Source organism: Euphorbia lathyris, chromosome 1, assembly GCF_963576675.1.
Source record: "Euphorbia lathyris chromosome 1, ddEupLath1.1, whole genome shotgun sequence".
NCBI classification, from domain to species: domain Eukaryota; kingdom Viridiplantae; phylum Streptophyta; class Magnoliopsida; order Malpighiales; family Euphorbiaceae; genus Euphorbia; species Euphorbia lathyris.
The window spans coordinates 14,070,170-14,096,304 of NC_088910.1; the positions used below are offsets into that span (position 1 = coordinate 14,070,170).

General features: G+C 32.8%; 3 protein-coding genes across 4 annotated transcripts; 1 reads left to right on the plus strand and 2 right to left on the minus strand.

The window, feature by feature from the left end:
- Positions 1 to 242: 242 nt before the first annotated feature.
- Positions 243 to 5,254, plus strand: LOC136222373 (lysine-specific demethylase JMJ30). Of its 2 annotated transcripts, XM_066010084.1 has the most exons (7): positions 243 to 788; positions 1,359 to 1,568; positions 2,027 to 2,161; positions 2,267 to 2,410; positions 3,570 to 3,662; positions 4,240 to 4,429; positions 4,960 to 5,254. In XM_066010084.1, exons 1-6 carry the CDS (start codon positions 333 to 335, stop codon positions 4,426 to 4,428), a joined length of 1,227 nt encoding a protein of 408 aa, XP_065866156.1. In that variant the 5' UTR covers positions 243 to 332; the 3' UTR covers position 4,429; positions 4,960 to 5,254. The 2 variants fall into 2 exon arrangements, with proteins under 2 accessions (XP_065866156.1, XP_065866164.1); XM_066010092.1 differs by lacking the exon at positions 4,960 to 5,254 and having other exon boundaries at positions 4,250 to 4,392.
- Positions 5,255 to 8,787: 3,533 nt separating this feature from the next.
- On the minus strand, positions 8,788 to 10,622 carry LOC136222385 (UDP-glycosyltransferase 92A1). The gene has a single exon (XM_066010105.1). The coding sequence runs from the start codon at positions 10,567 to 10,569 to the stop codon at positions 9,091 to 9,093; it is 1,479 nt and encodes a 492-aa protein (XP_065866177.1). The 5' UTR covers positions 10,570 to 10,622; the 3' UTR covers positions 8,788 to 9,090.
- A 4,368-nt stretch (positions 10,623 to 14,990) lies between these two features.
- LOC136222394 (IRK-interacting protein) lies at positions 14,991 to 21,788 on the minus strand. The gene is made up of 2 exons (XM_066010125.1): positions 21,334 to 21,788; positions 14,991 to 16,514 (listed from the first exon to the last, which is right to left on the minus strand). Exons 1-2 carry the CDS (start codon positions 21,559 to 21,561, stop codon positions 15,114 to 15,116), a joined length of 1,629 nt encoding a protein of 542 aa, XP_065866197.1. The 5' UTR covers positions 21,562 to 21,788; the 3' UTR covers positions 14,991 to 15,113.
- Between the last annotated feature and the right edge of the window lie 4,347 nt (positions 21,789 to 26,135).

Here is a 26,135-nt window from a genome sequence, read left to right on the forward strand (position 1 = left end):
TTTTATTTTTCGAAACTGCTTTTTACCTTTTAATACTAAACACGAGATACAAAGTTTTTGATAAAATTCTAAAATAGCTGTTTGAGAAAAAAAAAATGGTGGTTATTTGACCATCAAATTTCCATTTTCATGTTTTATTTTTGGGTTTTGTTTAACAAAAAAATCATGTAAAAATATCCTTAAAACAAAAATATCTTATTAAAATATCTTCCTCCTCACTTTATATCAACCGCCCAATGATTACACAAGGCCACCTAATCATTCAGAATATACCATCACTCTCTTTCTCTCTTTACCTTTTTCTTCAGTACAGTCACCTTTCGCCGGGACCCATGTCCACCGTCGCCGACGCCGGTGCCGATCGCTTCTCAACTCCAATCCTAGATGCTGAATCTTCCAACATCCTCCAATCCATTTTGTTCCACGGCGGCTATGCTTACGTCAGCATGGCTACACTTGCCGCCTCCGGCGACTCCCGTGCGGCGGAGACGGCTCGTGATATGGCTTGGGAGCAGCTCCATTCCGGTCCTTGGCATTCTGTTCTCCCTGTTTGGCGGGATGCGTATTCAATGGCGTGCCTGTATGTGGCGCAGTTCCATTTCGGGAATGCCGAGTTCAGCGAGGCGCTTAGGGTTTTGGATATGGGATTGATCATGGGGGGAATGTTGCTGAGGAAGGATTTGGACTCTGCTGTTGAAGTTACATCGGCGAAGGCGAGGGGAATCAATGGCCGGACTCAAGGTTCTAAGCGTAAATTGGTTGAGAAAATGGAGTTTGATAAGGCGGAGGTGAGGTTTGTCTCCAATTCTCTGTATATTCTGCTGTTCATTTGACATAGTAATGGTTTATGGATTTGATTGCGTTTAGAACCCCAAAAATACAGATACATGTAAAATTGAATTCCAATTTTGACAAAACTTGGCTTTAGGTTTATCAAGGTTCTGTTTGATCGAAGACTACAAATAGTTCCTCGAGTTTGTTGACAGATTGAACACTTGAAAATGAATCCATAAACTTATAGAAGTTCTTTCTTCTGATATTTGAGAAATGTAGAACTCTGTGATTCTTCCATTGAGGAACAGATCACTTTAAGTGTGCAATTATATGCAAATATTCTCAAATAGGCCTAGAGGTCCTTGACAGATTGAGCACTTGAAAATGAATCCATAAAACTTGTAGAATTTGTTTCCTCTGATATTTGAGAAATGTAGAATTCTGTGATTCTTCTATTAAGGAACATATCTGTGCAATTATATACAAATATTCTCAAATAGGATACTTTGTTAGCCAATTACATGTGAACAAAATTTATTCTTGTTCTATTTGTTTATCTTTTGTATTGGTTTTCAATTTGGCAGGCACTTCGTATTTTACCTGTGAAGTCCTTATCTTGTAAGATTGTGGTGAAGAGATCTACTCTTTCTTTGGAGGCATTTCTGCGTGAGCATTTCTTACCTCATTCTCCAGTTATAATTAGTGATTGTATGGCCCATTGGCCTGCCAGCACTAGGTGGAATGACTTGGATTATCTGAAAAGGGTTGCTGGTGATCGTACTGTTCCAGTAGAGGTGATTACTTTTCCACCTCTTATGATAAAATTTTAGCAAGAATAATGCTACTCCAGTTATGCTTGAAATCAAGTGAAATAAAATAACACGGACAAAGTTTTATCAGCCTTAGATACCCATTTTCGTTGCAATTTCTAAATTTATTTATTTTACTTGTTCCTCATTTTTAATTAATTATAACTGCAAGAGTTGCGGACAAATTACGCTTAAAGCATCATGGAGCTATATTCAGAAAATTTTAAAATATTGAAAAAAAAAACCCAGTGAAGCTGGAACTTGAAAGATAAGGTGATGGTTTCTAGAAGTGGAGATTCGGATGTTGTCCTATGTAATCCAAGTCTTCGGTGAGACAGAGAGGGTAATTGTCTTGTAGAAGGTTTCTATCTGAAGCTAGATTTCCTAAACTCTCTGAATTCTGATATCCTATCAACTATCTAATGGAAAAGGCCCTTTTGCAGGTTGGGAAAAACTATTTATGCCAAGAGTGGAAGCAAGAGCTTATAACATTTTCCCAATTTCTTGAGAGGGTTCGCTCAAATGATTCTTCTGTTACAGTCCCCACCTATCTTGCTCAGCATCCATTGTTTGATCAGGTGTGTTTTAGTAATTTATACCATATTCCCAAAATGAACATTCCGATAGAGCAGTATGCCAGAGTCTCCCAGCTATTCATGTTATACTTTATTTTTAAATGGCAGATAAATGAGCTACGGAATGACATTTGCATTCCCGACTATTGTTCTATTGGAGGTGGGGAGCTCAGACCTATCAATGCTTGGTTTGGTCCAGCTGGGACAGTTACACCATTGCACCATGATCCACATCATAATATACTTGCTCAGGTATTAATATGTACTTATGCAATGAGTAGTGATACCATGATACACGAATCCAGGATATGTACCTGCTCCTAAATTTTGTCTCGATTCTGTATTAATATGTGTTCCTCCGACATTGTTTGGAAGGTGCACTGTCTTGTTTGCATGTGTGCGGGTGATATTGTGTGCTTTCTCATGTAATCTCTTTCGGGTATCAATGTAAATGTGAAATTTGATGTTTTACAGTTTTAGTAAATGGAAAATTGATTTGGTATATGACAGTGCACAGCAGTCGCATAATCAACAGAGGTTGCCTGAGAGTTATTTACAACCAAGAGAGTGAAAATCAATTTGGGGACATTGTGCTCTTGCATGCATTTTCATATAGAAATTACCTTTGGCTGCTTGCTATACACTTAATTCTTGGTATTTTGGCTAGTTAATTGCTCTATCTTTAACCATTTTTAAATCCTATCTATCATTGTTATGGGTTTTTAAGGCCTCTAGTTTAAGTTGAAATTCAGTGACGAGGTTTATATGGTATTATTAATTGTGGAAAAATGTGTTTCAAAAGATTTGGATTAATGGTGGAATTCCTGTTTGGCATCGATGAATTTCAGCTATGTGGTAACATGTATGGAACATCAGAACAACTTCCTAATTCAAGTAGAAGTAAAAATGACAATATATAGCTAGAATGTTAGCTCGAGTATTGTTGGGTTAGTCGATTAGCAGAATAGCATTTGTGTGCCTTGGTTTGTATTTTATTTATGATCATGCATATTTATATTTTGGAAGTAATGGTTCTTGCATGAGTAAAAGTAAACATCCCATTATTGGGAAGTGGATAGATTTTGTTGCTTGTAGAGGGAAAATTCTTGTGTTGCCAAATTTTCGCCTATTTGAGGTGCAAATATATTATACTTGGAAATATGCCTTCCGGAAACCGGATGGCACCAATAGTATCTTTAAAACGTTTTGAAGTATATTAGATATTGCTATATTGGTAAATGATGAACCGAGTGTGCTTTGATAATTATTCTGGAACATTTCTTCTGAATCTGCTAGCTTAAACTCTTCATGTCTATGCAAGTAGATCAAGTTATAAACATACATATGTGAGCATGCTTTCTGAGACGTTCCTGGTTTACATATTTAAATAGAGACAATAATTTATTCTCAGGTTGTTGGCAAAAAGTACATCAGGCTTTACCCTGCTTCATTATCATCAGAACTTTATCCGCACAGTGAAACCATGCTATGCAATTCCAGTCAGGTATGTGCTTCTTTTGAATAGTGCTTAAACTTGCCTTTTCTTTATCCTACGGCTACTAGAGTCAGTGCCGGAGCCTGAACAAAATAGTCAGGGGGTCAATAGATGAAAAATATGTTAAAAATTACAGACTTTTTAGGACTTAGCATCAGGACGGGTATTTCAGTCACAGATTCTGTAAGTGATACCAAATTTGCTCCAGATTCTGAATATAGTGAAATTTTCGACTGAAATTATGCATTTAGAAGCGGAAATTTCGAGTCAGAGGGTCAACAGAGACCCTCCATGACCCCCTGTCCTCACTGACTACAGTCGTAATTTACCTACAGAAGTCGCTTTTATTTGCATACATTCGTGTAGTGACGGATCCAAAAGGGGGCTAGGAGGGGGTTAAGTTTCTGCAAAAGCACCCAAAATATATCAATTGAGCGCCACTAGATCATCAGAAAGCATCCCAAACATCATCTGTTTGTGAATCGTGGATCCGTCACTGCATGCATGTGGTATCTTTTACTAAATGCTCGTTCTGAGTATGTTTGGTCTGGTTAGACTGTTTTCTGGATTGACATTCTTTTTGAAGGTTGATCTAGACAACATAGATGAGAAAGAATTTCCAATGGTGCGCAACTTGGAGTTCTTGGACTGCATTTTAGAAGAAGGTGAAATGCTTTACATTCCACCAAAATGGTGGCACTATGTCCGATCTCTAACTACAAGTTTCTCTGTTAGCTTTTGGTGGAGCGAGTCAGAAGATTCAGCTGCATCTTGATGTATTGTTCTCATCCCTTGATATTTGAGGTTTTTTTTTTTTTTTTTTTTTTGAAAAAAAGAAACATCTTTAATCTCATGGTCTTTCGATTTTCATTGATTGAGTCCCTGATCTTTTGACACGTTGAGCCATCGATCATTATAATCACATTAGTTGAGCCTCCTCTTGCTAAATTAGTTAACCGTGAACATTTAATTCAGTTAAAAGCGCGTTGTTCATTTCGTCAGCGTATGAAATTTTTCTAGAGTTTAAAATAAGGGCTTTCGAACTATTGAAAATGTAAATTTTAAATTCAAATGAAATGAATAACGTTTTGTTAATCGAGTTTTATGTTCAAAACTGATTTTTCTAATCATAAGGGGCATAATGTGTGCAATTATGATTATTCAGAGTCTCAAAGTGTCAAATTAAAAGACAGAGTGACTCGATCAACAAAAATCGAAAAGATTGGGTGCCTTGAAATGTTTTTTCCTTGTATATATATATGGCATAGTTGTACTTGCTAAAATATGAAATGGCACGTTTGTACAGGAAGATCAAAGCTGTTTAGCAGGAATAGACATTATGCTAACTAATCATATATCAGGTTAGCAAAAATGAGAGGTGACGTGTATTTTTCTCCCTATGTTTTCATGTTGTATTTTTCCATGGAATGGAATTAATATATGCTTGAAAAAAAATTTAGTGGACATGTCAAAACTTGTATTCTGTTCTCCTATTAAGTAATGATGTCATATGGATATTAAAGAGTGGCCATTTCTTATATAATAACACGATTTTACCGAGATAACTCGACTGATATGAAACGATTGATACAATTATTATTTCTTTACATTCATATCATATGGATATTAAAGGGTGGCCATTTCTTATATAATAACACGATTTTACAGAGATAACTCAACTGATATGAAACGATTGATACAATTATTATTTCTTTACATTTACTCCCTCCATTCCTTTACATAAGTCATTCTAGGGTATTATTGGTTAACTTTTTTTTTTTTTTTTCTCATATCATGGTTGGAGAATAAACCTTGGCATATTCATGGTTAGACCAAAAAACTAAACTAAAACTTTTCGGAAAACTAGAATGACTTATATTTGAGGAAAAAACTAACTTGTTAAAATGATTTATATAAGGGAATGGAGGGAGTATAATTTTACGAAGAGTCTAAAGTGAGCAAAAATCAATTTCACATATCAATCAAAGTTTTAAATATTTTGTTCTCCTGTTCTGTATCTGTTGAATATTATTTTGTTCAAAAAATAAAGGTTTTCTGTTTTTGCGATTTCAAAGTAAGTTTGAGGTGAATATCTTTAAATTCGATAAAAATTTGTAAATTTTTACGCGTAAAACATATGATAAGAATCTGAACAAAACGAGACTTATGAGTTTCAGTACTTTTTTGTCAATTAGATTTATAGAAGTATGTGTTAAAATTCAAAATCATCTGCTTAAAATTAAATCAATTTAAAATCAGTCAAAATGGAATTGAAACTGAAATATATTAAATCATAAGAGTTCTTTGGTAAACAATATTGATTTAGATATTTATTAGGGATAATGTACAAACCTTTTCTTAGTTTCGATTCGACAGTCAAGAATTATTTTACCTTTAATATCATAATTAATGTAATTTTATCTTTTTTTTTTTTTTTTGAGAAACTTGTAATTTTATCTCTAATATTGATTTTAGACATTATAAATGGAATTTTGTCCTAATAATTAATCATGTTATTTCCACTGCACATGACATTGTTATCACTCATTACTTTTCTAACAAATCATAAATATATGTATTCACGTGGGAAATAAAATGAAAAGTATCCCGCACTCTGTAAGTATTGGACAAAAAAAATTAAAATCCAAATATCTCTTTGAGGTTAAATATATTTCATCTCTAAATTTATTATGAACTTAAAAAAAATGTAAAAGAAATAGCAAAAGAAGAAAACAAAACAAATTTTCGTATACAACTGGTGTAAAACATAAATAATATTTGTACTTTTTAATAATGCCCACAATTCGCTAAACTTGCTACAGTTAGGGCTAAAATTATACTATTTATAACGTTACGAGAAAAATTGCTCTTAATTGTCAAGCCAAGATTAGGGATATTTTTATTATTATTCCTTATTATAAAATGAATTGTTATCAGTATAATTTACCTTGATTAATTAAGAAACATTATACTGATGACAATTGAATTTGCTTGTTTTCATAGTATAATTATTCAGCTTTTAATAGCGTATATAAAAAAAAAAAAATTATTGAATTTTGCACTTTTTATATAAAAAAAACCCGACCATTGACCAACCATTATAACTGTTGACTCCATTTTGAACACATAACCACTTTTTTATTTTTATTTTTTTTAGTAATGCTAATATTTCATTAAGTAGTAAAATTGCAAGTACAATATGAAACTAGCAAGGAATAAAACCTCGCATATATATAGACTAAGTCTAATACATAGTCCACTAAGACAAGAAAATGACTACTTAAAGCAAAAAGAGCCATTAAAGGCATATCAAAACATAAACAATAGTTGAAACATATATTGATCGTAACTATCAAATTCGCCGTAAAGCAACTGTAACCACATATTTTCACCATCCCTATTTTACACTTTCTTTCTCTCTCTCTTCTTTCTATCACTATTCATCTCTCAAATCTATTGATAGAAAGGTTAAACTCACACTAAGATTGGAAGTCCAATTTGCATCAACAATTATTTCCCTTCTGATTTCTTGTATTTCAACTGAGATATCTCTTTTTTCATGAAAATAAAGGGAATTGGAGAGGTGAACAGTGAGAAATAAGAGAGAAAGATAGGTAAAATAGAGATAGTGGAAATTAATGAGGATGAGATACAGTGGCGGAGTCAGGAATTTATACTCGGCTAATTTTAGCTTTATTGTTGCGAGTAATTTTTCGAAGTCCAATCCGTTAGGGTTGTACAAAGATTTTTAGCATCCAGCACGTTATAACTTTGTGATTTTGGTACGTTGGCTAAAAATTATAACATTTTTACACTTCTTTTATTTTTAGCTGTAAATTATTTATAATTTTTATAAAATTTAATTTAGAAATTAAGTTATTTGAGTCTCAAAAGTAAGAATTTGATTTTTTGTTTTTTTTATAAAAAAGAGATATAATAAATTTAAAAAAAAGATATAATAAAAATAAGTTCAAAAGTGTTATATTAATAAAGAGCGTATTTGGAAAAATAAAGTTTTATTTAAAAAAAATGAAGTTTGAAGGAGATTGAACCAATGACCCTTCACCTTAGAATAAAGCTCTTAAACCAACTCAATTATCTTCACCCATTGAAATAATACTACATCGTTTAAATATAAAACAATATCCGGAGGACTAGATGGAAAAAAAACTAATGATACTCAAAAGCGGAGCCGATGGCCGGGGGCTTCGGCTCCCAAGCTTTGAATTGACTCCGCCCTGATAAGATAAAATGGATTGTGGAGTCAATGAATAATCTACGGTGGCAATCACTTTTAAGTTAAAAAAAATGCAAAATTTAGTTGTTTTTATCTCACATTTTGAAGTTGACTGATCACACATGTAAAAACGAGTAAACAGTAGCCATGAGTATAATTTACTCTAATTAATCATGATTCTAATACTCGTAATCATGATTATGATACCCTAATTAATCATGATTACTACTAACTTCATTTACATGGCAATGTCGAGCTGAAAATAGAGTGGAAAATAATATAAAAAGATAACAAAAAACAAAAGGTTGTATTTTTTTTTTCAAAAAAAAGACTTAGTCTCACTAGTCTTATTCGATTAGGACAAGTTATTACATGACAATTGATAAATATCTTCTTTTCCATACATATTTAATTTCATTGAAAAAAAAACATTTAATTTCTACCATACCATAGACCAATGTTGTTAGTCTGGACCGGACTGAAAATTGGTCAGGTTTTCGGTTTAGATGATGCCGAGTTTATTAATCTTTAATAATCCGATAAAAATCAAGATCAGTCCGAGACCCAATTTGACTCCGGTTTGTGTTTTTAATTATTTAAAATAAAAATCATTAATTTTGGAGAACTTTAAATCTTAAATTTTATAGTTTTACAATTCATTGATCTAGTTATAATAAAATAAACTTAACGTTGGATGTATTTAAAATACAAAATATTATATAAAAATGAACATATTAATAAACCTCTTAAATGACATAAAAAAAAAAAAAAAATGGCGGCCCGGTCGCATTACGCGTCCCCGCTGAGCGAGGGTCCGGGGAGGGGTCCCACCACAAGGGTGTATTGGGGGCAAGCCTTCCCTTACCAATTTAATTGCAAGTAAAAAAAAATCGCAAGTAATATACAACGAAACGAAACGTTAATAAGTATAAATTAGCAATATATTCAATACAAGAATGTCTACTATATAGTAATAAATTTTAGAAATCAAAATACAAATGCATCCGAGTGTGCCTACTAGAAGGAAAACGCATCTCAAAACCTTTTTGTCTCGTACCCACTTGCCTAAACTCCAGTGATCCAACTTTGGCTTATGCCATTTCCTCCCGCCAAACCCGATTCTTCTCTTAATCCACTTAAGCCAGTAGTGATCACTTGAATCTTGACTAATCAAATTAAGATCGAGACTTTATTAAAATTCTAGAGCGAACGATCTTTTTTCCCATAGAGAATTACTTCTTGGAAAAACTCATCCAATGAATTCAAAGAAGAACCCTTAAACCCATCATCATCTCTCATTGCATTTTCTATCATTTCCTTAATCTCACAAGCTTTCCTTCTCATTTCCATACTTTTTTCAGTCTCATTCATCACCAATTCAATCTTTTCCACTACATTTTCATACCTAACTTCACAAGTCTTTCCTCTAGCCAATTCCACACAAACCCCCAATTCTTCTTCCAAAAACTTAACATTAAAAAATTGCTCACCAGCCATAGCCCAACCAATCAATGGCACACCATTACTTAGTGATTCCAACACAGAATTCCACCCACAATGGCTCAAAAATGCACTAATTGATTTATGTGACAAAATCTCCAATTGGGGTGCCCATTTTTGCACTAAAAAACCCTTCTTTGATTCCCTGATTCTCTCCTCAAATCCCTCTGGCAGCCATTGTTCTGATCTGAATTTTGAGTTTATGTCAAACCCAATTGGTGGCCTAATTACCCATATGAAATTCTTGTCACTTGCCTCTAATCCCATTGCTAATTGCATCATTTGAGATGATGAAATTGTGTTGTGTGATCCAAATGAGACATAAAGTACTGAATTTGGGGGTTTTTTATCTAACCATTCTGTGCATTCTTCTGATGAGATTTTACCTGTTTTTGCTCTGTTTTCAGTTGATAGCAGAACTGGGCCTATTGCCCAAGCCGGCCGGCCGAGTTTTCGCCGGAAATATGATAAACCCAGATGATCAAACTCCTCCACAGTGTTAAACAAAACCCCATTTGAATCAACCCAAGCTGGAAGATTCTTTCTCTGAAAAACAGACCAAGAATCAGTCCCATCCGCCTCAGAAATACTCAACGGCAACTGGGTAATGTCAAAGTTCAAAGCTTTATCAAAACCCCCAACCCTAAACTCATCGGAATCACTGTTCCGATGAGGAAGACTTAACCAAACAGAGTAATAAACAGCCAATCCAAACCCACCAGCGCCACTGAACACAGCATGAAAAACCCCCAATTCTTTAGCGACAGTCGCAGTCCACCCGAAGAAAATGTCGGCAATAATACAAACCGGAGATTCCGTTTCCTGATCGGCGATTTCACGAATTAGGTCACGGAAAGCAGGCTCGAGAGTGGTTGAAGCATGGAGGAGACGGATAATTAGAGGGTAAGAAAGGACATCGGTGTTCTCGGTGTTTTCCGGGAGGCCGTGATCGGCGCTGTTGAAAGGGATTTCACGGAGATGGATTGGGGAATTGGAATTGGAATCGGAAGGGAAAGAGGCGGCGAGTTTTTTGATGTTGAGAGGGGTATTGATGAAGGTGATTTTGTAGGATTTAGTTCGGTGGATATGAAGAGCTAATGCTACGAAAGGGATGATGTGACCTTGCGCCATGAATGGGAACATTATTATGTGTGGTTTTGAAGATGAAGATGATGCCATTGTTGATAGGTGAGAGAAAGTAGCAGAGAGAGAGAGAGAGAGGGGTAGAGGAATGGAAGTCAGCTGCCCATTTTTGGAGAATGGTATTGGTAATGTAGTCCCTTTCTTTTTTAGGAAATAAATAAAATAATCCTATAAATGTATATTTTTTATTGATTTTAGAGGGAATTTTTTGTTTTTTTTTGAAAGGTTGGAGGGAAATAAATTAATATTGAAAAATGTGATAAATTTTTAAAAAATACATTTTGAATGAAAAAATCAAGGGTTAATTACAAATCTAGTTCAACTAAAAGAGTTAATTTACATATCTGAGACTCACTTTGCTTTCATCTCACTAAATTAGACACTTTCATCCACTTTGGACAAAATTACCCTTAGTTCTTTTCGATCGATCCACCTGTTTCCGCTTCTGGTTCTTCTGTTTTTTATTCTTCTTCTCTTTCGTTTCAACTTCTTCTTCGGTTTATCTTCTTCAATTTCTGATACCAATCGTTAGCGATTTTTGAGATTATTGAAATATTATGTTTAATTTCCCGTAGAAATGGTATGTTTTTAGCTTATACGTCTGCTTTTCTCGTTGGTCTTGTCTCTTTCTTCATCTGTAACAATATCGTTTCAATTTCCTCTATTTTCCTCCATTGTTGTCGCATTTCGTCACAAATGCAACAAGAGTTGTTGTATTTCGTCACAAATGCGACAATTCTTGTTGCAGATGCGACATCGCAGCAGCTCAACTGTTAGATTTTTTTATCATTTTTTGAGCTTTCTCTTCCGCAGACACTAATTCTTCAAAGGTTGCACGAAACATAATCTCTTCTCTTTATAAACCACCGTCTTTTCGTCGGTTTGGGATGATAAAGAAGACGTTGAGAATCCGAGGAAGAAGATGAATTGAAATAAGGGTATTCTTGTCCAAATGGGATGAAAGTGTCTAATTTGATGAGATGAAAGCAAAGTGTATTAGATATGTAAATGGACCCTTTTAATTGGACTATATTTATAATTAGCCCAAAAATCAATTTGTGTTAAATTTATTGAAACTAACATCTCTTATCTCTATTTTTTTTTTTTAAGGAAAAGAGAATATATTAATCAATCAGGATTAACATCTTTAGCAATTATATCAACCAGTCAAAAAGGTATATTATTAATAAAAAAAAAAGTTATTAGCATTGGAACGAGCATGCTTAACAACAAGATAGCCAGTACCATTCGCTAATCAAGAAACATAAGAAATTGAAAAGTATATATTACCAAGGTGAATATTTCTATAGTCTTGAATAAGAGCACCGAAGTCAGAGATGTTTATGTTGGTAGAATTCACACCATCAGCAATGATCTTAGTATATGTTTCAAATTTAGCTTACTTCACATTAAGAGAAACCATCCGAAGAAGGCTAGCACGAAGGGCAAGAACTTCAACAAACTTAGGATTGAGAACCCTTTGGATAATATTGCTGCCGCAAGTCTGAAAAATTCCAAATTCATCGTGAACCACAGCTCCTACACCACACATATTCGCTGCCTTAAAAGATTGCACCATCGACATTACACTTAAAGAAACCAGCCATCGGTTTCTGCCACCAAGCCCTGATGGGAAGATTTATTGTACTAGGACGAGGTTGAACAAATCGAAGCGACTTCCATTCAGTGTACACTTCTCATTTTTTAGTTTCACAAAAGAATTGTACATGTATAATTAGTTAATCAACTTCAAAGACTCGAGCATCTTTATGTCATAGTTGTATTATCACTTGTATCAAATTCATCATTTACTTAATTAAAGAAATTAAAGCTACATCTATTCTTGTAGATTTTTATAACGTCTTTTGGGTCCAGATAATGGTATATCAAACAATTTTGTTCGATGAATTAAATTTTTCCATTTCTTATGGTGAAAGTATATTTTGTGATGAATCAGGCCCATCCAGGCTATTTTGTTTTGTGATGAATCAGGCCCATCTAGGCTCCTTGGCCTCAATAGGCCCGGTCTTTATAAAAAAGATTATTCAGAACTATTGTACCCAAAGGATAGAAGAGAAAATTACATAGAAATTTCATCTTTTAGAAATTATTTACAACTATATCAAGTCATAATTTTGGATTATATCAAACTAGTAAAATCAGTATTTTTAATATATTTTAAGGATTAGAATTTATAAATTAGAAGTCTAGAATATATTTTTTAGGGTTTATGATATATGAATTGGAGTCTAGAATTTTTAAATTATGGTGTAAAATCATAATATATAGAAAATAATGACATATTAAGAATTAAGTTTGGTAATATGACTTAATTGTAATTTTATAGTTAATTATGATATTCATGTAATTGACCCAAGAAAGAAAGAATTTTGAAAACCTAAAATCCAGAAACATGGATGGTAAGAATTTACAAAAAAAAAATTAAAACACATAATGAGAAAAATAATAATGTAGAAAAGAACAATTAAAAAGAGAAATGAATGAATAGATAGAAAGGTGAAGTAGAAGAAGATGAAAGAGATATAATTATAATAAAATTCACTTTCCATTAATTTTTCATTGATATTCATAATTTATGATTTTTTCTTTTATTGTTGTAGCATATTTTAAAGAATTTTAATTCTTTTTATTATTGTTATTAAATGGTTGAATAAATTCTCCAGTTTTTGCAAAGAGAACATTTTCTTCTATTTAAAATAATAATAATAATAATAATATAAAAACATTCTTGACATGGTTTTTGTTTCAGTTTTTATATATATAATAGAACTAAATCTACCAAATTGACACCTAAATTAAAGTGCTCATGAAACAAACTCTTTTTATTTTCTCTTTGTTTATGGTTATTACATGTAACATAGATTTCATATATTTATCAATGCATATAAAGAAATCGGGTTAGGCTATGCTTACTTTGTTTTTGACTCTATATTGTTGCCTTAAACGTTTTGAGAGCCCCTTACAAAATCTTTATCAAAATCTTTTTCAGACCATTAAAATTTAATAAAATTTTGTATTAAAAAAATCTATCTATATATATATAATATAAAACAGTAACGATGGAGCTGAGGTGTCACTTCCTCCTTTTTTACTGATAAAAAATATAATATCTATATATAATATATTAATTTTAATTATATTATTGTATTTATCTATAAAAAGATTATTTTATCCGTACTATATCTAAGAGTTCTACAGAATTTAAATTAATCCCAAAAATCTCTCTAATTCTCTGCATATATGTATATAATATAAAACAGTAACGATGAAGCTGAACTGTCACTTCCTCCCTTTTTACTGATAAAAAATATAATATATTAATTTTAATTATATTATTATATTTATCTATAAAAAAATTATTTAAAGTAAATATGAAAATAAAATAATAATATTTAATTTATATAACACCTTTATATCATTAATTGTAATTATTAGATCATATTTTTGTTAATATTTATATATTAAGATGAATCCGTGAATTGTACGGGCCAAAAACTAGTATAAAGAGAAAGCTGAATCGGAAAGGTGTGAATTTGCATGCACTAATTTAGTACAGTATATCATAATAAGTATAATTACATCACTTCATGTGAAAGCTGAATCCTTCCAAATCAACTTCACCTAATCCCCAACCCAGTTTTTGTTGAGATTTTTCCTTTCCAATGGAAGTTTCTTAAATAAGGTCGGTTAAAATCTGTTTTTTTTTTTTTTTTACCATTTCAGTGTGAGTTACAACAGTTGTTTAATCAACTAACATCGGTGTTTAAAAGACGGTGTCAATCAAACATGTAAGATGCTAATGTCTATCATTGCATTCGGTGATATAATCATTGTTTTTTTTTTTTTTTTACTTCAAAACATCGGCTTTTACGTCCTATGATAAAACCCTGGCTGGCATTACCATGATCTTAACCCGGCTCAGACCGATTGATCTTTATCTATTCCTAAAAACAGTGACGGGTTCATGATTCACTGGATACTTGTAGTGAACTATCGCGATTTATGGATGCTAAATTGATATATTTCAAGTTTTTTTACCTAAAAAATTAAAACTCCATACACAGTTTACATAGAATTTTCAGCATTTTTCGGCAATTAATGGATGCCCAAACACCCCCTCTGAATCCATCCCTGTCTAGAAATAGACAGGATTTGGTGGGTCTGGACTTGATCAAATCTATTGTCAATTTTTCTTGCCCAAGTCAGTCCATCGGATGTGGACATGGGCAAGCTGGTTACCTGAACATGTGAATAGCTATATTTGCAACACCGATGTCAAATGTCAAGCGTGTCAGATGCTGATATTTGTCACTGAATTGAGTGATATAATCGCCAATTTAATTTTAACACCGATATTTCGAACATTGACTTTTTACATCCTCTGATAACCCGAATATGAGCATTTTAGAGAATTTTTCTCAAAAACAACATTATTCGGAGCAAAAATCTGCTTTTTTTAGCATTAGAATTTCCAATAAAAATCCCGTCCGGACATTTATTTACCAAATAAAAATGTTCATAATTACCACTAATTACTCAAAATGAAAAATGTTAATCAATCAAGCTACAGACTTAAACCTGCAAAGAACCTTACATCTCAAAACCCTGTCCTGAACATAAAACCCAGGCATTACCATGATCTTAACCCGGCTCGGACCAGTCGATCTTTGTCTATCACCGAACATATCTTCCATATAATTAGCATCAAAGTTCCTATTATCTTCAACTCTCAAAATCCCCAAATTCGGATTGAATGAAAACGCAAGCAAATGCAACAACCAAATGCATTTAGCAGCAACAAAAAACGCCTGAAGTAACTGTTCCGGCCAGGGTCGGGTCCAATTCAATGTTGTAATTATACAACTCATTTTCTGATCACAAAACTTACTGAACTCTTCACTGTAATACTTAGTCCCTTTCCTTAAAACTTCATTCCAACTCAAGTTCCGGAGTCCGACAAACGACGCGAATTGCGCTTGGCGATCGAGCTGAGGGTCTAGATTCTTCGGTGAGCCGTTCTTCTGGAACACCGGATTCTCGAAATCCTGATAAAGGGTTTGGTTTATTATTGCTTCTAAATGATAAAGTGTTACCTTTGAGTATCTTGAAGTGAGATTGAGCTTGTAAGGTTGAAGTAAAAGATTCAGATTCTCTATCAGAATGGAATCTGAATCTTCAATTTGTCCTACAAGAATCTTACAGAATTGTTTCACTGATAATCTTGCTTCTGAAACTATCTGTAAAAACCCTTCTACCATTACTTCTTCGGTTACCGGCATCAGGTTTTCGCCTTTTCGGTCCCCTCTAAGAGTTGCAGCTTTAGCTTGTTTTAAATCCTTCTTCAATTCCTCACAATGATTCTCCAGAAACTCGAGCTTTCGCCTTAATTCGCCTAGCGAAGATTTCATCTCGGATACCTCCATCAATGCTGCATCTCTATTCTCATTTGCTTCTGATAATTCCCTCTTCAGGGTTTCAATTGAAAGCACCCCGAAATCTTCTGATTCTATTCGAATAGGCGAAAACGAGCTCTCGTTCTTCTGCTGCTTCTTCCGTAGCTTTGGGAACAACCTTGAAATCATTCCTTTTGTTCTCTGCTGGGGTTTGAGAGAAGAATGTGAATCTGTCCATGGAACAACAATGTTGGAACTCCTGCTGTTTTTGGGAACATTTTCGGATTCCGATTTGAAATCTGTCAAGCTTGTTCTTCTGCTGGATTTGTAAAATTCTGTTCCGGGGGAATTGGAAGTGTGAAGAAGTGTAATGTTGTTGTTGTTTCCACAAGAACCTGTAACGGATTTTTCATCTTCATCTACACAACATTGGGTTCCTTTCTTCTCCTTCTTAAAATCGGATAAAACAGTTCCGTAGCTGTTTCCGAATTCCATTCCATAATCAGACCAAGTTTCTGATAATGTTCTTGATTTTGGTACTCCTGGTAATGTTTCATCTTCATAACTCTGTTTAAAAATAAAAATGCAATACCAAATGTGAATAAGTATGAATTAGGATGGAAAAAGATTGAATAAAATTGCAAAATATAATAAAGAAATCGTTGAAAATGACTCGAAATTCGGGTCAAATTCTTGTTAGAAACAAGAAAGAGTTTGAAGATTGTGTACCAAAAGATATCATTTGGAGGTTTAGAAACGCACACGATTAAGGGTCTGTTTGTTTTACCTACCGATATAGTGAATAATATCAGATGGGCCTCTGTAAAGCCCATAACTTACCCGTTGGGGCGGCCCATCTTGGGTCCCCAAAAGGGTCCATTTGTGAAATAAGGTTTCGGACCTCAGAAACATGGTAAGCTCATTTAAAGAGGGAATTTAGGTTCCAGACTAATATATTGCTGACACGTGTGCATGAGTTGAAACTCAAATTACTATACTCTACACATTACAACTGATAGTCCATTTCTTAAGTCTCATTTTCACATATTGACTTAAGCTTCGTAGAGGGTTCGCCGGTCACCGGCTCCCTATCTGACGGTGTTCTGTTTTATAGGTATCAAGGCGTGGTGATTCGACATTACGACATCACCTACTTTTTGCTGTTACGGTTTGCTGTTTGAAAAGGCTACTTTTTTTATAAAGCATGATTCCATGCTTTTGTAAAAAAACTACTTTTCAGCTATGAATGCAAACAGAAAGTGTTTAATCGAACACTTAAATCTCTAATTTTTAAAATGAAAGACAAAAAGGAGAAGGAAATGTAGCTACCAAACACCCCCTAAGTGTTAGGATACATGGAAATGATTCGGGATTGATTAAGAAGTTATTGAAATGAACACTAGTGGATGTAATCAAAGTAATCGAATCATCAAGCAAATATTGTATTTGAGTTAGCTTGTAATTTCTTTTCGAGATATTAAACTTGTTTAATCAATATCAGATCCGATTCAATTGTTAAAAAGAATTGTTCTTGGTACTTGAGAATCTTGAAACAAACATAAGAGTAATACAGAAGCAAAGAACAGAGGAAACTCTTAATATCTCGTAAATTACAAGACTTGAGTTTTTGGATTTATTCATAGAATAATAATGAATTCAGAATATGCCAAGACAGCAACTACCCATAATTTATTAAGTGATTTATTACAAATAAATGTTCATAAAAAAATTCCTAAACACAAATGTCATAATCATAAATGATGATATGAAATTCTGTGTGTATTTTTTTTTAATTTTCTTATTTTTTTAATTCCTTCAATCAACCTATCAAAAAAAAAGTGTGAAAATGAGTTTTCGTGTTATATGATTTATGAAATCCACATGATTTTATCTATAATTCTATGTTCTATGGCCGAGAAGCGTTATTTAAAAAAAAAAAAAAAATAGAAAAAACAAAACCATGAGAAAAATATGTAAAATTAAAAATATAGGCACTATATATTAAAAGGCTAAATTATATGTTCACTGAACTTTAATAGTTTATTATATAGTATGAGTACTAAATTTTAAAATATAATATAAAAATATTTAACTTTATATTTTTTAATATTATGGCTACTAAACTTCAATCAATCAATGACTCGAAATGATGGTTAATGATATCAAAATAAAAATTCCAAGAATCTGAGTCTTACTACTTGGGATACTATTTTCTCGTAATATTTTAAGCAATTTATATTAATATCAGACATTAATATAAGATATATGATTAACCTTTAACTATCAGGTTGAACTTTTAATTAAAACGGTTTCATGACATGGTATCAGAGTCTCTTGAATCAAACGATCGAGTGTTCAATTCCTGACAGTTTGTGTCAGAGATTAATATAATATCTATGGAAATAAAAAATGTAGTTTAATAGTAAATGTGATTCTAAACAATTTTAATTCTCGAGATTTCCATTTTGAAACGTTAGTTAAAATTTAGTTGTGTAAAATTGAGTGGTTTTATATTAATTTTGAAATTTATTGGTTTGTGCAAATAAGTAAAATTCAATAACCATAGTAATTTATTGGGATAAAATGTAAAAATACCTCTAATGTTTACAATTAGGAGCAATTTTATCCCTAACATCTAAAATTGTGTAATTATACCCCTAACATTGACAAAAAGAAAAAGCAATTTTACCCCTAACGTTGTCCAGTTGGATCAATTTTAGACATTATTATACAACATACAACACACGTTTTGTTTCTTATTCTACACTAATTGCATTTCTGTTGTTTCAAAAAATAAAATTCATACTTTTTCAGATTTAATAATTGGATTAGAGATTAATATTTTTAAATTCGGTGAAATATTTGAAATTTTTTGTCCAATTCGTACAAAATACAGTATATTTTTTAAATTTTTTTTTCCACATCTAATCATATGTTTGTTATCCGTGACTAATTAGTAATAAAATAACATATATATGAAGTGTAGATAATAAGATTTATGAATTATTTCTCAAATTAACTCAATTTATCGCTAAGGTAAAATTATTCTTGAATACCAACATAAGAGGTAATATTGTTCGGGACCCTAAACTTTTTTAGGTATTTTTACACCTTATCTCTACTTTATTCGATATTAAAATGCTGAATGCAAGTTAACACCAACAACAACAACAACAAAGCCTTAGTCCCGAAATGATTCGGGGTCGGCTAACATGAACCATCATATAAAACCGTGAAAATCAAGTCGTGTCAGCGACACAGATTCGCTCCCTCCACTCCGTCCTATCCACTACCATATTTTCCTCAATTCCCAATAAACTCATATCACTCTCGATCACCCTCCTCCAAGTTTGCTTAGGTCTTCCCCTACCCCTCACCACTACATCCCTTTGCCACTCTTCGGTTCTCCTAACCGGCGCATCAAGCGCTCTACGTCTCACATGGCCAAACCACCTTAGTCGGTTTTCTCTCATTTTATTCTCAATAGATGTGACCCCTACTTTTGTCCTAATTATTTCATTACGCACCCGGTCCTTTCTCGTGTGACCACACATCCATCTCAACATACGCATCTCCGCCACCGACATCTTATGGATGTGGCAGTGTTTCACTGCCCAACACTCCGTACCATATAACAATGCTGGTCTAATTGCCGTCCGGTAGAATTTTCCCTTCAATCTATTAGGCATGCCGGGATCACAAAGGAAACCCGTAGCACTCTTCCACTTCGACCAACCAGCTTTAATCCTATGAGCAACATCTCCATCTACTTCTCCATCCGTTTGGATAATAGATCCTAAATACCGGAAGCAATCCGAGGCCTGAACAACTCTCCCATCTAGGATGATTGTCCCTGCCTCCCTACTCCTACGGCCGCTAAACTTACACTCCAAATATTCTGTCTTACTTCGACTCAACTTAAAGCCTCTAGATTCTAGAGTTTGCCTCCATAGTTCCAACTTCATCTCCACTCCTTCTTTCGTCTCCTCAACCAACACAATATCATCTGCAAACAGCATGCACCATGGTATACCATCTTGAAGTGAACTTGTTAGTTCATCCATAACGATGGCAAAAAGAAATGGGCTTAGTGCGGAACCTTGATGCACTCCAATCGTAATAGGAAACTCTTCAGTCTTCCCAACACTAGTACGTACACTCGTGCATACTCCCTCATACATGTCCTTTATGATGTCAATATATTTCCGCGAAATGCCTTTCCTTATCAAGGCCCACCAAAGTACTTCCCTTGGTACCTTATCATATGCTTTCTCCAAGTCAATGAAAACCATATGCAAGTCTTTCTTCTTATTTCGATAGTGCTCCATTAATTGTCTCATTAGATGGATGGCTTCCATAGTTGATCTTCCCGGCATAAAGCCAAACTGGTTTTCCGAGATCTTCACCGTCCTCCTTAGCCTTTGTTCAATCACTCGCTCCCAAAGTTTCATAGTGTGACTCATTAATTTGATTCCCCGATAGTTGGCACAATCTTGGACATCGCCTTTGTTCTTATACAAAGGGATTAAGGTACTTTTCCTCCATTCTGATGGCATCTTATTGTTTCTCCAAATTTTGTTGAAGAACATCGTCAACCATTCGATTCCTCTTTCTCCCAAACATCTCCAAATCTCAATAGGGATGCCATCAGGTTCTACTGCTTTCTTCAACTTCATCTTACTTAACGCCATTTTGACTTCACCCTTTTGAATTCTCCGCAGGCATTCATGATTTATCATATCGTGATGGATACTTATATCTCCAACATCTTGTTGGCGATCTCCATTAAATAAGTCATCAAAATAGGACCTCCATCGTTCCTTGATATCCTTATCTCCAACTAGGACTTTCTGGTCCACATACTTCACACATTTAACTTTTCCGAGATCTCGCGCCTTCCTATCTCTCATCCGAGCAATTCTATATATGTCTCTTTCCCCTTCTTTCGTATCCAATCTTGTATACAGATCCCGATCCAATCCGAGCAAGTTAACACCAATTAAAAAAAAAAAAAAAAAAAAAAAAATTAGCTGAAAAGGAAGTTCGAATAGCTAAAATTACAGTTGGAATTAGAATTGAACTGTGTTTGCTAGAAAAAAGAAAAGGTTTCTAAACCAGAAGCGCATGAGCGCATGTTCTATTTTCAATGTTTACTGAAATGCACCGGACTGTACTATTTTCCGTTTCCGAAATCGACACGAAACACCGGAAAAAAAAAAACTTCTGAATTTCCGTACAACATAGGTGAGAAATTAACAGCTGTAATTCTTATTTTCTTAATCTAGAAGCAAAAATTATGAATAAAACAAAAAAGAAACCAAAAATTTCTTCAAAAAAGTAAAAAAAAAACCAAATGAATAAAAGAGAAAGAGAAAGAGAAACTCACCGGAGTAAAAACGGGGTAATCCTGAGCAGTGAACTGAGAAACAGAGTGAGAAAGAGGGGAAGAAGAAGAGAAATTAAGATTTGCAGAAGGACTGTTCTTATTTCCATGAATCAAAGCAGCATGTAAAGCTCTAAGTTCAACAGCTTTAGCAATGGCAGATTGAATTTCTTCTCGGCTAACATTTTTTTTGCTATTTCCATCGTCGAAGTTTTGAAAGATTTCCGCCATGGAAACACCGAGCGATAAATCGAGAAGAGGTTATAAAGTAATTAGAGATAGGAACAGGAGAGCATTAAATTAGATGGTCCAGGTAAGATTGAAAAGGACTAAACAGAAGGAATTGAATTCATATTTGGGGAAGTAAATGGATGGAATTGAATGTAGATTTTGGAGATAATAATGGTTGTGGTTTTTGGAAAATACAAAGAGAAGAGAATATGAGCTTGTGAAACAGAGAGAGAGAGAGAGAGAGGGAGGGAGAGAGTGCTATAGTACTTGTTACTCTTAAGGGCTTAATGACATATCTGCCCTCTATCTTATTCACAATGTTGTGAGTAAATTACCCTCGTGAATACATTCATATTTGGGTAAAGTTCAAATAAAACCCTCGTGGTTTCACTAATTTTCAAATAAAGGTCTGTGGTTTACTTTTTGTCAAAAACGATGATTGAGGTTTTCAACTTTAGCAAAATAAGGGCTTTTTCGATTGATACTATTAAAATCACCCTTAACAACTTCAAAAATGACATATTTTAAGAACTACTAATATTCTAAGCAACTTTAATTCTTCAACTTTTTTATTTCGAGATTATTTAGATGATGTTTGGTAAAGAGAGAGAAAGTTAATGTTTAGAGAGAGAAAGTTCCAAAAAAGATGATTTTCTAAAATCGAAAATGTAGTTCCATAGAAAATATGACATTGAACAACTTTAATTCTTAAAAATTTTCATTTCCAGGTCGTTAAAGATAGTTTTAATAGCATTATTAAATGTGCGAAACCTCAGTCCTCGTTTTGACAAAAAGTAAACCACAGTCCTTTATCTGAAAATTAGTGAAACCACAGGGGTTTTATTTGAACTTTCCCCTTCATATTTTTACAGTATAGTTATTAAACTTTAAAATCGTAATATATGAGTGGCTCAATTTTATATTTTCTAATATTATTGTTACTAAATTTCAGTTAACGTTTTAAAATGATCGTTGATGATCTTAAATTAAAAATAAATTCAAGAACTGATGATATTTTTAGTGAGATAAAACTCTGAAAATGATGGTTTTTGAAAATAAACAAGGTGGGTTTATGATACATATGGTTTTAAACAACTTTAATTCTTTAATATTTTCATTTTGAAACCGTCAACGGTCATTTTGAGACTTCAATTTAGTGACTACAATGTTAGAAAATATAGACTTAAATGATTTTTATTCCCTGAAGACTCGACAGGAGGGGCTGGTGCGGTTCTTAGAAGCTCCAATGGATCCTTCATTCTCCCGTTTATGTCTGAACCGAGAGTCATGGAAGCAAAGCAATGGACTATCTCGCTAAATGGTATTAATGTGCTTTACGAATGCGATGCCTTGGAGGTAGTGAACAGTGTTAATTCAGTAATGGACGACCTTTCAGAATTCGGTAGCATTATTAAAGATTGTAAGCAGCTTTTATCTAGTCGACACGACTTTAAAGTGTCTCATTCTTCCAAGTTAGGAAATGGGGTAGCTCATGTCGTTGCTCGACACGCTTGGTCCAATGCTAACGTCTTTTATTCTTTTGAGGCTCCTAATTGGTTATTGGAGTCCCTGTGTAATGACATTCTTATTGATTAATTGAAATTCTTTTATTAAAATAAATGATTTTTATATTGTTTTGAAGTTTCTTGATAATACATTGAAATTTAGTAAAATTCATGCACTTTACCCCAATGTTGCTTTATATTTTTATAGTGTTAAGTCACTAATATTGAACTTTGTAATCGCAGCTAATCATCTATTGTATAATAGTGCAACTTTAATTTTTTACTGTTTTAGTATTATGGTTATTTTGTTTTTTTACTATTAGATTAATTTTCTATCATTCAATGGTGGGAAAAAAAGATAATAGTTAGTTTGTCAAAAAAAAAAAAATAATAACGTTATTTAAATATTATTTGGTAAAAAAAGAAAAAAATGTAAATGTTTAAAGTAAGAAATATTTGAAAATGGTCATTTTGAAAAATATAAAAGCAATTCAATTTACACTAATGAAAGAATTCTATCCAAATTACATACAATATTATCAATTTTGATATGTTAAGAGACAAATGTTATATAAATCGATAAGTTAGGGATCATCAAGCAACATTGTGAATAGGCAAGGGCAGTGGCGAATACATAATTATACGGTTGGTGGGCGATTTTACACGTGATGTGTAAAAAAAAATTTGTTAAATCGAACTTGTTCAAATTTTTTTCGTATATATAAGTGTTATAATCTGAGTGGTCAAGAACCAATTTTTAAATATCAATATAAAACTTCCCAAAATTAGGATATATCGTGTTTAAGATTCTTAACATGTAAAATAAATAAATTATGTCTAACAGAAAAAATCGGATTTAGGAATGACCTAATATGTCAAAAAAATTAAAAAAATTAAAAAATTAGATTTATTAGAAATTTGGATTTAAGGATGGCCAAATAGGCCAAAAAAAAATTTAAATTTTGGATTTGGGACGGTCTAACAGACCAAAAAAATTAGAATTTTGGATTTAGAGATGCCCTAATAGGATCCGAGTCAATTTTGGGGTGCTAATTCAGCACCCGATATAAAAATTTTGGAAACAAGAAGGACGGAACCATCACAATCTCAAATTTTATGAAGATAGAGAGACCGAAACTACTCGTGGTCATGGTACTTCCGGCGGTCGGAGGGGCCCGAGCCCCCTCCTATCTCCACCCCTAGGCGAGGGATCAATGTTGTTAAAAAAAAAAGAGGCCACATGGACCATTTGGGTTTTTTTTCCTAAACGATATTTAGTCGTTTCGGCTCCATTTAGGCGCGCTTTCTAAGTGACGATGAATAAAAATATTTGTTATTGTGAATTTATTTTTTTTTCTTATTATAATTCACTTTTGAGTTGATTAAATGATATTATTGTTGAAATGTTAGTATATATATTTTTAAATATACATGTTACAAATGTACATATTTTTTACATTAAATAATTTTATATTATTATTTTTAGATAGTTTAATATATAATTTAATTAAATTTATATAACAATTTATTGATTAATAAATAAAAAATCCAATATGATTAATCTCGATTAATCCTTAATTAATTCTCAAAGGTCATGTCCGTCTGACTAGCTAGTGTTTTTTTACAGGTCTTGGGGGATGAAATAGGTTATAAAGTCTACTCTTAATAGGCAAAACCTTTAGTGGTTTACCATTTTACTAAAATGGCCATTGTTATTATAAAAAAAAAATTAAAAAATTGAAGCTTTGGGTACCACCATCAACATCATTGCCTAGCTATACTATTGTCATTAATGTAGTCAAGTGTGTAGCACTACTACTTTCTACTCTACCAAATACTTTCAAAAATAGTGCTAATTAATTCTACTTTTAATGCTATTTTAGTAATCATAATAACAACTAATCATGTAAGTGTGTTGTCTTTTCACTTTTGCATTTCAATTATATTTTGGATTATCAAATAATGCCTTTAATCAATCAAGTAGTATTTTCCCTACCCTTTTTGTGTATAAAAAGAAACATTTATTATTATGTTCTTTTGAATCATTAATATGTAGTTTCAAACTATGAACAAAAACTAAAAAGCCCTTTCCATTGAGTGTTATTGTGGAAAGTTGAGGCAAATCATCATCTAATTGAATATTCTCATTTGTGTAAAGATTAAAAAAGGTGCAGGATGGATGGGGGTGTATAAAAAAATACACCCACACCGCAAATTATTAGAAGCATTTGGTTCTTTATGTCAAATGGAGGACCTCTCATACATATTTTGACAATGTAACATGGAACTATATATATTATAAGAGATCACACTATTTTAATTACTATGTGGGGTCACACTATACGTGTCCAAATGTGAATTGGGGGTCTTTCGAGTGATATGGAAAACCAAGTACTTAATATAAGAACTCCATCCACACAGGGTTTTCAAATTTAAGGGGCGTAATTTTTTTAGGATTATATTACAAATAACTACCATGTGGTTTGGCCGATTTGCGATGTGGTACCTGTGGTATTTTTTTTTTGCAAACACAACCCTATGGTTACAAAATTTTACATGTTTTTTTACTTTGCCAAATTTGGCCGATAACGACTTCAAAATGAAAATTTTCAAGAATTAAACTTGTTTGGTATCATATGTACTATGGAATAGGTCGGATTTACAGTGGAATTTACAGATCACCTACCAATGAGGGCTAAATTTTGACGAAGTGGGGAATTGAACCTCAAACATGTCAAGCAGAGGTTCAACGCCTTACCACTCGGACCAACCCTCATTGACAGTTATTTCTAACCTGTTAAGGTTATGAAATACTCTCTTTATTCCATAATATATGTCTTTTAAGATTAATATATACTAATTAAGAAATTTTAACTAAAAAACTTTGTTACCCTTATATTAATTGCACACACTAGTTAAATTTTATCTATTCTCAAAATAAATAAAAAACAACTTAAATAGGAGTATACTGGGTAAAAAATTTAATGAGTAAATTAATACATATTATCTCCAATAATACTCTGTATATTTATTTTTATTTATTATTTTATTATTTAAAATTATTAATTT